We start from the raw sequence: 12,039 nt of genomic DNA on the forward strand, positions 1-12,039 counted from the left end.
TGTGAAATTCTGCACACTCCAAGGGTCCTGTCGCAATTTAGTAGGTTCGTCTGAATTGAGTGTGACTAATACGAGAGAAAGGTCTTTTGTTACAGCAGGTGAATGGGGCAGGATTCAGGCTGGATGTCATGAGTAAAATGGAGGCCCAAGATGGTTGCAAAAACAAGAACGTGTTGTTCTAGCCTCTTATCACAGGCACAAAGCAACAACTGCTCACTGTCAGCTCTGTTTCAACAGAAAGTCTTCCCCAGTGGAAACTGGCCAATCGCCACTCAGCTCACACAGTGGCTGCCAACAAGAACAAATTCATCCAGGACATCTCGAGGGCCATCTCCAGAAAGATAGCGGCTGCCGAACTCTCCGCCGATGTGGCCGTGATAGCACGATCTGTCATTCGGCGCTACCCAGCCTTTGCCAAAAGCCCGCTTGGCTCCCCCAAGGTGCTACTGGGTAGCCCACCTGCCAGAGTCAAAGTCAGTGCAGAGAGGGGGCAGGAAGCTAAAGAGTCCAAAGTTGGACAAGGCCCCATTAGGAAGAAACAAGGAGCCGTCTTGGTAGGGCCAGGGAGACCTGTGGGCCCTGGAAGAAAGGTAACCGGGTCCCCTGGGACGCCCCCAGCATTGAAGCACAAGAAAGGACCCGCTGGCTCTCCTTCGAATGGAGCCCGAGAAACGTCTCCCGATGTCCGACAAGTGGGCAAAGGACCCGAGACCCCTCTGCACACAGGGACATCTGAACCAACCAAGCAGCAGATCCTTAGAGGTATTTAAACACCTGAGCCAGTCAGCTATTATTGTCACATAATATTACTGCGGTTTACTCCCCATTATTTCACAATAAAATGAATCAAAGATCCATATATTTGTGCTGTAGAGAATCACAAAATCATAAATTAGATGCAAAACAGAAAGAGGCCATTCAGCTCTTCGAGTCTGTGCTGCCCCTTTGTAAAAATGATTAATTTAGTCCCACTGGCCCCCACCATTTCTCCATAATCCTGTAACTCTCTAATGATCCAATTCTCTTTTGCAAGGCCTGATTGAATGTGCCTCCAGCTCCCTCTCACGCCGTTCACTCCAGATCTGAAACACTCGCTGGTTTAAAAAGCTTTACACCATTCCTCCTTTTGTCCATCTTTTTTGCGGAATGGGCAACCTAGCCGGCAACAATCTGTGAAAGAATAAAAAGGAAATCGCTTTAAACCTGTGGCCTGTGGTTCGCAACCCTTCCTCGAGAAAAACAGCTTCTCCCGATCCACTCTGTCCAGATCCCTCGTCATTTGAACACCTCGAACAAATCAACCTTCTCTCCTCCAAAGACAACAATCCCAACTTCTCCAATCTCTCCACCTAACTGAAATTATCTGGAATCATTCTCATCAATCTTTTCTGACCCCTCTCTTCACTGCATTCCGAAAGTATGGTGCCTAGAATTGGGCATAATACTCGAGTTGAGCATAAGACCATAAGACATAGGAGCAGAAGTGGGCCATTCGGCCCATCCAGTCTGCTCGGCCAATCATTGAGATCATGACTGATCTGATGTGATGATCCTCAACTCCACTTTCCCGCCTCACCCTCATAACCCTCGATTCCCTGCCTGATTAAAAATCTGTATTTCAGCCTTGAAAATACTGAACAACCCGGCCTCTACAGCCCTGTGCGGCAAAGAATTCCACCGATTCACTGCCCTGAGAGAAGAAATTCCTCCTCATCTCTGTCTTAAATGGGTGACCCCTCACTCTGAGATGATGCCCTCTGGTCCTAGACTCTCCCACAAGGGGAAACAACCTCTCAGCATCGACCCTGTCAAGTCCCCTGAGATTCCTATCGGAGATCGAAGCAGTGTTTAGAACAGATTTATCAGAACTTCCTTTCTTTATTCTCAAAGTCCCTGTTGATAAAGCGGCAAACTTTATTCATCACACTTTCAACCTGCCCAGACAACTTGAATAATTTATGGACATATGCACCCAGAAGCTCTGCACGATGTTGAGAATTGTTTCCTTTATTTAATGTTAAGGTTTATTTTAATACAGTGAGTCATGGCATGGAATGCACGTCTGAAAGGGTGATGGTAGCAGATTCAACAGTAAGTTTCCAAAAGGAATTGGATAAACACTTGAAAAGGAAAAGTTGCCGGAAAGAGTGGGGGCAGTGGGACTAATTGGATAATTCTTCCAAAGCACAGGCGCAATGCACTGAATGATCTCCTTCTGTGCTGCATCGTATTCCAATTCTCACTAAAACCAGGGAGCTAATGGCAGCGTTAGTCAGCCATTTTGTTTTTTCAATGGGCCTCCTCCCGTTTCTTTACTGAGAGTTCTGAAGTGATGGTGAATTGGCGTCGGATGTGGAGGAGGGCCACTGAAAACCATTTCCTCTTATTTATTTCTGTGATTAAACATTGCATTTATCATTAGTTAGAAGGTGGCCTTGAGATCTCGCGCAGTAGTCGCTCACACTGTATGGAAAAAATAACTTTTATATCCAATCAGCAATGGACTTTTAATCCCATCCTCCTCCCATTTCCTTTAAACAGGGAAGGATAAAACAGGACGTCATGGATCAACCCGATTAATTTACAAAGTCTACCTCCCTCCTGTGGGGAGTTCCCGGGAGCCTGCAGTTTCCAGAGCTTCAGTCACAGGCTCGAAGGAGTCTCCAAACCCCCTCATATTGATCGCCACCTCCAGCCACATTGCGCTGTCCTGGGACATTGCGGAAGGCTTGTTTGATACCTTGCTTCTAAGTTACAGAGATCCCTCCACGAACGTCGTACTGTCAGAGATGGTCCTGGGTGGCGATCAACGAAAGGCAAACATCACAGGCTTAACCATTGGCAAAAGCTACAAAGTCTCCCTTCACGGCACCTCGGGGAGCAATCCTTCCCAACCTATTCACATTTCAGGAGTTGCAGGTACTGGCTCTCAAACTTTGACCCTTTCCATTCTTTCCTAGGTAAAGATCATAGTTGGCCACCTCCCTCTGAGGGAGAAGATTATCCTTAACTTTATAATTTTTTTCAGATGGAGATTGTGAAGGATCGGAATATATTTCACCTTCTACCTCATGGTTTCTCTTGAAGAAAGAGCACCTCATGATCCACACAACACCAACTTGCATTTGCATAGCCCCTTTAGCCGAGTTAAATATCGCCAAGGCTCTTCACATGAATGCTATCAATCCCCATAAATTGATGCAATAGACACATAGGAAAGACTGAGGCAGGTGACTGAAGGCTTACTCAGAGGGGGAAGGTTTTCAGGTGTAGTTTCAAAGAGACAGGGGAGATCGAGAGGCAGAGATATTTCGGGAGAGGATTCCAGAGCCTGGGGTCTTGGCAACCTAAGGCACAGCCGCTAATGGTGGACAAATAAAATCAGGGGGTGCTCAAGAGGACAGAATTAGAAGAGCAGGGACATCTCAGAGAGTCTTGGACAGAGATGCAGAGATGGAGGAGCGAGACCATGGGAGGATTTGTAAACTAGAAGGAGAGTTTTCACTCAAGCAGGAGCCAGTGAAGCACAGCCGAGGTGACAGGGGACTTGCTGTGAGTTAAGACAAGGGCAGCAGTGATCAGGTGATATCAGGTTTAGCGAGGGTAAGAGGCGAGTGGAGAGGTGGTCACAGCCTGGAACATTGGTGTAGCAAAGTCCGGAGCTTTCGAAGGTGTGGGTGAGGGTCTCAGCAGCAGATGTGTTGAAGATCGGCGATATAATGGGATCGGCGATATAATGGGATCGGCGATATAATGGAGGCGAAAGTGGGCAGTAGCAGCGGCGGAGTGGATGTGAGGTGAGGAGATCAGCTGAGGATGAGATAGGGTAGCTAACACCTCACAGAGACATCAAAGCTCTGATTGGTCACTCCTCCAAACAGAACAGAATGTTTTGTTAACAGTCGGCATGTTGATTGTGGACCAGGGTAATGATATCCAGGTTGATCATACGCAGCCCCAATGCACCATCCCTTTGCCAGAATTGGTTTTTGAACAGGCATTTTACACTGTGCTGCTGAGAATTTGGTTTCAGTCACACGAGAACAGGAGAATGGCTGTCTCATGTACTCAGCACTGTCGCTTAGCAAGTGAATATTAACAGAACCTTTTCCCTCCTTCTTTACCACCAACCTCTCTCAGTGTCTGGGCCAGGCGAAGGGCCAGCGGTCGCGCACACCGATTCGTCTGCCGTTCAAGCACCAGCAGAAACACAGGGGAATGGCAGTGAGGAGGAGGAGGAGGATGATGATGATGATGATGAGGACGAGGAGGAGAAAGAGGAGGCGGAGGAAGTGGGACAGGAGGAGCTGGAGCTGCCTGTTGCCACGGATGCGGAGATGGAGAACGTGACCATTTCCAACGTTACCTCAGAGACCCAGACTCAGTGGTGGGCCCCCGGGGCCTTCAACCATTCGCTTGTCAGTACCCAGAATGCCACGGTATCCAACGCTTCCCAAACACAGGAGCCCGGTGACCTTCGGCCTTTTGACCTCTCTGGTCTGACCCCTGCCGTTAACTCTAACACTACCCACCAAGCTGAGACTGATGACAAACTCTCAGCTCCTCTTACAGGTAACCAACTCACGTGGGATTAATGGATTGATTCTCTCCGAAACAGGAAGCTGCTGATTGTAACAATATCTTATTCACCGGAAGACATTTTGACGAATTCCCTCTAACGCCCCCGTCTGTCCAGTCCCTTTTGTTTACAGGTTCCTGTGCCCGGTCTGCATTCCTCCATCTTTTTTTTTTCAGGCGGATTACTGAAGGAACGATAGAGAGATTGGGATCTCTTGCTGCACAAGAACAGGAGGAGGCCACTCAGCCCATCTGATTGGTTCCAGCATTCAGCTAGACTGTGTCCGATTAACCCCATATTACCTACCTTGGTTACCAAACCCTGAATACACTAACCTTACAAAAAACAACTATCCAGCGCAGTTTTGACATTTGTAATTGAAAATCCCGACATCTCTTCTGGGGAAGGAAAGAGATTTCACTGCCCTCTGTGTGATATAATACATCCTCATCTCACCCCTGAAGACTCTGACTCAAATTGTAAGCTTCTGCCTCTTTATTCTGGCCAGGTCCCCACACCTCCCGCTGCCTCCGCTCCGCCAAACATTCGGAACAATTTCTCCCGATCGATTTGATCAAACCCTTTCATCACCTTGCTCTCTGTGTGGGGCTGACCTTTTTTTTAGATGTGGTGTGTTATATATACCTTTGCGACAACCGGATGTGAGGTGACCATTCCTGAACAGTCTTAAAGCTCTTGGGAATTGCATTAGCTCTCGTTGGGAAAATGGGAATGATTCCCCGTTCTTGTGACCGGGCGGTTTACTATATCGGCGATGGAAAAGCAGGGTCACTTTAAGAAAAGGGAATGTGGCATGACACAATGGTACAGCATGTAAAGGGTTAATGTTATGTTAAGCCCAGCCACTAGAGGGAGCTAAGGGACAGTGCTATATATTGCACAGGCTCTTGGACTTCTTAGGGAGATTGGAGCTCGAGGAGATTAGATTCATAGTGTATTGCAGAGTTAGTTAAAATGTCATTCTTACAGCTAATAGGTTTAGATAGTGTTAGCGAGTGTGATTTAATTCTCTAATGTATGTTTGCTATTTGGAATAAGTGTCGAACCAACATTTAGTGTTAAAATAAAGTTAGTTTCTTTCTTCAAAGAGAGCTTTGTGTATCTTTGTGATCACTACGTCTATCATTCTGGAAACCCCCCACAAAGCTCACCACAGGGAACAGTCAGTGGTGTCAGCCAAGACTCACTGGGAGGTTCTCATGCCAATCTTTCAAAAGGTTGTCAGGCAAAGTCCAAATCTGAAATGTGTGGGCTCCATTATGTAATGTTACAAATGAAAGTTAGAGAGCGTGCAGCAGGCCGGTGGAGGGAGCAATGGGTGAGGGGCAATGTGCGATGGGGGGTTGAGGGAGGGTGGAGGTGGTGGAGGATGGAGTGTGGGGAAAAGCTGACTTGAGAATGAGAAGGAAATGTGGATGGGCGATCCTGAGGAGGAAAATTGGGGACAGTGTGTGTCGGGGTAGATTGGGGACAGTGTGTGTTGGGGTAGATTGGGGACAGTGTGTGTCGGGGTAGATTGGGGACAGTGTGTGTCGGGGTAGATTGGGGACAGTGTGTGTCGGGGTAGATTGGGGACAGTGTGTGTCGGGGTAGATTGGGGACAGAGTGTGTCGGGGTAGATTGGGGACAGTGTGTGTCGGGGGAGATTGGGGACAGTGTGTGTCGGGGTAGATTGGGGACAGTGTGTGTCGGGGTAGATTGGGGACAGTGTGTGTCGGGGTAGATTGGGGACAGTGTGTGTCGGGGTAGATTGGGGACAGTGTGTGTCGGGGTAGATTGGGGACAGTGTGTGTCGGGGTAGATTGGGTACAGTGTCTGTTGGGGTAGATTGGGTACAGTGTCTGTTGGGGTAGATTGGGGACAGTGTGTGTCGGGGTAGATTGGGGACAGTGTGAGTCGGGGTAGATTGGGGACAGAGTGTGTCGGGGTATATTGGGGACGGTGTGTGTCGGGGTAGATTGGGGACAGTGTGTGTCGGGGTAGATTGGGGACAGTGTGTGTCGGGGTAGATTGGGGACAGTGTGTGTCAGGGTAGATTGGGGACAGTGTGTGCCGGGGTAGATTGGGGACAGTGTGTGTCGGGGTAGATTGGGGACAGTGTGTGTCGGGGTAGATTGGGGACAGTGTGTGTGGGGGTAGATTGGGGACAGTGTGTGTCGGGGTAGATTGGGGACAGTGTGTGTCGGGGTAGATTGGGGACAGTGTGTGTCGGGGTAGATTGGGGACAGTGTGTGTCGGGGTAGATTGGGGACAGTGTGTGTCGGGGTAGATCGGGGACAGTGTGTGTCGGGGTAGATTGGGGACAGTGTGTGTCGGGGTAGATTGGGGACAGTGTGTGTCGGGGTAGATTGGGGACAGTGTGTTGGGGGTAGATTGGGGACAGGGTGTGTCGGGGTAGATTGGGGACAGGGTGTGTCGGGGTAGATTGGGGACAGTGTGTGTCGGGGTAGATTGGGGACAGTGTGTGTCGGGGTAGATTGGGGACAGTGTGTGTCGGGGTAGATTGGGGACAGTGTGTGTCGGGGTAGATTGGGGACAGTGTGTGTCGGGGTAGATTGGGGACAGTGTGTGTCGGGGTAGATTGGGGACAGTGTGTTTCGGGGTAGATTGGGGACAGTGTGTGTCGGGGTAGATTGGGGACAGTGTGTGTCGGGGTAGATTGGGGACAGTGTGTGTCGGGGTAGATTGAGGACAGTGTGTGTCGGGGTAGATTGGGGACAGTGTGTGTCGGGGTAGATTGGGGACAGTGTGTCGGGATAGATTGGGGACAGTGTGTGTCGGGGTAGTTAGGGGACAGTGTGTGTCGGGGTAGATTGGGGACAGTGTGTGTCGGGGTAGATTGGGGACAGTGTGTGTCGGGGTAGATTGGGGACAGTGTGTGTCGGGGTAGATTGGGGACAGTGTGTGTCGGGGTAGATTGGGGACAGTGTGTCGGGGTAGATTGGGGACAGTGTGTTTCGGGGTAGATTGGGGACAGTGTGTGTCGGGGTAGATTGGGGACAGTGTGTGTCGGGGTAGATTGGGGACAGTGTGTGTCGGGGTAGTTAGGGGACAGTGTGTGTCGGGGTAGATTGGGGACAGTGTGTGTCGGGGTAGATTGGGGACAGTGTGTCGGGGTAGATTGGGGACAGTGTGTGTCGGGGTAGATTGGGGACAGTGTGTCGGGGTAGATTGGGGACAGTGTGTGTCGGGGTAGATTGGGGACAGTGTGTGCCGGGATAGATTGGGGACAGTGTGTGTCGGGGTAGATTGGGGACAGTGTGTGTCGGGGTAGATTGGGGACAGTGTGTGTCGGGGTAGATTGGGGACAGTGTATGTTGGGGGTAGATTGGGGACAGTGTGTGTCGGGGTAGATTGGGGACAGTGTGTGTCGGGGTAGATTGGGGACAGTGTGTGTCGGGGTAGATTGGGGACAGTGTGTGTCGGGGTAGATTGGGGACAGTGTGTGTCGGGGTAGATTGGGGACAGAGTGTGTCGGGGTAGATTGGGGACAGTGTGTGTCGGGGTAGATTGGGGACAGAGTGTGTCGGGGTAGATTGGGGACAGTGTGTGTCGGGGGAGATTGGGGACAGTGTGTGTCGGGGTAGATTGGGGACAGTGTGTGTCGGGGTAGATTGGGGACAGTGTGTGTCGGGGTAGATTGGGGACAGTGTGTGTCGGGGTAGATTGGGGACAGTGTGTGCCGGGGTAGATTGGGGACAGTGTGTGTCGGGGTAGATTGGGGACAGTGTGTGTCGGGGTAGATTGGGGACAGTATGTGTGGGGGTAGATTGGGGACAGTGTGTGTCGGGGTAGATTGGGGACAGTGTGTGTCGGGGTAGATTGGGGACAGTGTGTGTCGGGGTAGATTGGGGACAGTGTGTGTCGGGGTAGATTGGGGACAGTGTGTGTCGGGGTAGATCGGGGACAGTGTGTGTCGGGGTAGATTGGGGACAGTGTGTGTCGGGGTAGATTGGGGACAGTGTGTGTCGGGGTAGATTGGGGACAGTGTGTTGGGGGTAGATTGGGGACAGGGTGTGTCGGGGTAGATTGGGGACAGTGTGTGTCGGGGTAGATTGGGGACAGTGTGTGTCGGGGTAGATTGGGGACAGTGTGTGTCGGGGTAGATTGGGGACAGTGTGTGTCGGGGTAGATTGGGGACAGTGTGTGTCGGGGTAGATTGGGGACAGTGTGTGTTGGGAGTAGATTGGGGACAGTGTGTGTCGGGGTAGATTGGGGACAGTGTGTGTCGGGGTAGATTGGGGACAGTGTGTGTCGGGGTAGATTGGGGACAGTGTGTGTCGGGGTAGATTGGGGACAGTGTGTGTCGGGGTAGATTGGGGACAGTGTGTGTCGGGGTAGATTGGGGACAGTGTGTGTCGGGGTAGATTGGGGACAGTGTGTGTCGGGGTAGATTGGGGACAGTGTGTGTCGGGGTAGATTGGGGACAGTGTGTGTCGGGGTAGATTGGGGACAGTGTGTGTCGGGGTAGATTGGGGACAGTGTGTGTCGGGGTAGATTGGGGACAGTGTGTCGGGGTAGATTGGGGACAGTGTGTTTCGGGGTAGATTGGGGACAGTGTGTGTCAGGGTAGATTGGGGACAGTGTGTTTCGGGGTAGATTGGGGACAGTGTGTGTCGGGGTAGTTAGGGGACAGTGTGTGTCGGGGTAGATTGGGGACAGTGTGTGTCGGGGTAGATTGGGGACAGTGTGTGTCGGGGTAGATTGGGGACAGTGTGTGTCGGGGTAGATTGGGGACAGTGTGTGTCGGGGTAGATTGGGGACAGTGTGTCGGGGTAGATTGGGGACAGTGTGTTTCGGGGTAGATTGGGGACAGTGTGTGTCGGGGTAGATTGGGGACAGTGTGTGTCGGGGTAGATTGGGGACAGTGTGTGTCGGGGTAGATTGGGGACAGTGTGTGTCGGGGTAGTTAGGGGACAGTGTGTGTCGGGGTAGATTGGGGACAGTGTGTGTCGGGGTAGATTGGGGACAGTGTGTGTCGGGGTAGATTGGGGACAGTGTGTGTCGGGGTAGATTGGGGACAGTGTGTGTCGGGGTAGATTGGGGACAGTGTGTCGGGGTAGATTGGGGACAGTGTGTGTCGGGGTAGATTGGGGACAGTGTGTGCCGGGATAGATTGGGGACAGTGTGTGTCGGGGTAGATTGGGGACAGTGTGTGTCGGGGTAGATTGGGGACAGTGTGTGTCGGGGTAGATTGGGGACAGTGTATGTTTGGGGGTAGATTGGGGACAGTGTGTGTCGGGGTAGATTGGGGACAGTGTGTGTCGGGGTAGATTGGGGACAGTGTGTGTCGGGGTAGATTGGGGACAGTGTGTGTCGGGGTAGATTGGGGACAGTGTGTGTCGGGGTAGATTGGGGACAGTGTGTGTCGGGGTAGATTGGGGACAGAGTGTGTCGGGGTAGATTGGGGACAGTGTGTGTCGGGGGAGATTGGGGACAGTGTGTGTCGGGGTAGATTGGGGACAGTGTGTGTCGGGGTAGAATGGGGACAGTGTGTGTCGGGGTAGATTGGGGACAGTGTGTGTCGGGGTAGATTGGGGACAGTGTGTGTCGGGGTAGATTGGGTACAGTGTCTGTTGGGGTAGATTGGGGACAGTGTGTGTCGGGGTAGATTGGGGACAGTGTGAGTCGGGGTAGATTGGGGACAGAGTGTGTCGGGGTATATTGGGGACAGTGTGTGTCGGGGTAGATTGGGGACAGTGTGTGTCGGGGTAGATTGGGGACAGTGTGTGTCGGGGTAGATTGGGGACAGTGTGTGTCGGGGTAGATTGGGGACAGTGTGTGCCGGGGTAGATTGGGGACAGTGTGTGTCGGGGTAGATTGGGGACAGTGTGTGTCGGGGTAGATTGGGGACAGTATGTGTGGGGGTAGATTGGGGACAGTGTGTGTCGGGGTAGATTGGGGACAGTGTGTGTCGGGGTAGATTGGGGACAGTGTGTGTCGGGGTAGATTGGGGACAGTGTGTGTCGGGGTAGATTGGGGACAGTGTGTGTCGGGGTAGATCGGGGACAGTGTGTGTCGGGGTAGATTGGGGACAGTGTGTGTCGGGGTAGATTGGGGACAGTGTGTGTCGGGGTAGATTGGGGACAGTGTGTTGGGGGTAGATTGGGGACAGGGTGTGTCGGGGTAGATTGGGGACAGTGTGTGTCGGGGGTAGATTGGGGACAGTGTGTGTCGGGGTAGATTGGGGACAGTGTGTGTCGGGGTAGATTGGGGACAGTGTGTGTCGGGGTAGATTGGGGACAGTGTGTGTCGGGGTAGATTGGGGACAGTGTGTGTCGGGGTAGATTGGGGACAGTGTGTGTCGGGGTAGATTGGGGACAGTGTGTGTCGGGGTAGATTGGGACAGTGTGTGTCGGGGTAGATTGGGGACAGTGTGTGTCGGGGTAGATTGGGGACAGTGTGTGTCGGGGTAGATTGGGGACAGTGTGTGTCGGGGTAGATTGGGGACAGTGTGTGTCGGGGTAGATTGGGGACAGTGTGTTTCGGGGTAGATTGGGGACAGTGTGTGTCAGGGTAGATTGGGGACAGTGTGTTTCGGGGTAGATTGGGGACAGTGTGTGTCGGGGTAGTTGGGGACAGTGTGTGTCGGGGTAGATTGGGGACAGTGTGTGTCGGGGTAGATTGGGGACAGTGTGTGTCGGGGTAGATTGGGACAGTGTGTGTCGGGGTAGATTGGGGACAGTGTGTGTCGGGGTAGATTGGGGACAGGGTGGTGTCGGGGTAGATTGGGGACAGTGTGTCGGGGTAGATTGGGGACAGTGTGTCGGGGTAGATTGGGGACAGTGTGTGTCGGGGTAGATTGGGGACAGTGTGTGTCGGGATAGATTGGGGACAGTGTGTGTCGGGGTAGATTGGGGACAGTGTGTGTCGGGGGTAGATTGGGGACAGTGTGTGTCGGGGTAGATTGGGGACAGTGTGTGTCGGGGTAGATTGGGGACAGTGTGTTGGGGGTAGATTGGGGACAGTGTGTGTCGGGGTAGATTGGGGACAGTGTGTTGTGGGGATAGATTGGGGACAGTGTGTGTCGGGGTAGATTGGGGACAGTGTGTGTCGGGTAGATTGGGGACAGTGTGTGTCCGGGTAGATTGGGGACAGTGTGTGTCGGGGTAGATTGGGGACAGTGTGTGTCGGGGTAGATTGGGGACAGTGTGTTTAGGGGATAGATTGGGGACAGTGTGTGTCGGGGTAGATTGGGGACAGTGTGTGTCGGGGTAGATTGGGGACAGTGTGTGTCGGGGGTAGATTGGGGACAGTGTGTGTCGGGGTAGATTGGGGACAGTGTGTGTCGGGGTAGATTGGGGACAGTGTGTGTCGGGGTAGATTGGGGACAGTGTGTGTCGGGGTAGATTGGGGACAGTGTGTGTCGGGGTAGATTGGGGACAGTGTGTGTCGGGGTAGATTGGGGACAGTGTGTTTCGGGGTAGATTGGGGACAGT

The 12,039-nt window shown here is 52.4% G+C and overlaps 1 protein-coding gene across 1 annotated transcript in view; it reads left to right on the plus strand.

Annotated features, from left to right (window-relative positions):
* LOC119975785 (tenascin-X-like) overlaps positions 1 to 12,039 on the plus strand; it is a 221,067-nt gene that overhangs the window by 98,299 nt on the left and 110,729 nt on the right. Inside the window, exons 7-9 of the mRNA XM_038815633.1 lie at positions 238 to 762; positions 2,542 to 2,919; positions 4,141 to 4,572. Coding sequence (XP_038671561.1) covers positions 238 to 762; positions 2,542 to 2,919; positions 4,141 to 4,572 — 1,335 coding nt within the window. The remainder of the gene's footprint in view (positions 1 to 237; positions 763 to 2,541; positions 2,920 to 4,140; positions 4,573 to 12,039) is intronic.

This window comes from Scyliorhinus canicula, chromosome 13, assembly GCF_902713615.1.
Source record: "Scyliorhinus canicula chromosome 13, sScyCan1.1, whole genome shotgun sequence".
Classification (NCBI taxonomy): Eukaryota; Metazoa; Chordata; class Chondrichthyes; order Carcharhiniformes; family Scyliorhinidae; genus Scyliorhinus; species Scyliorhinus canicula.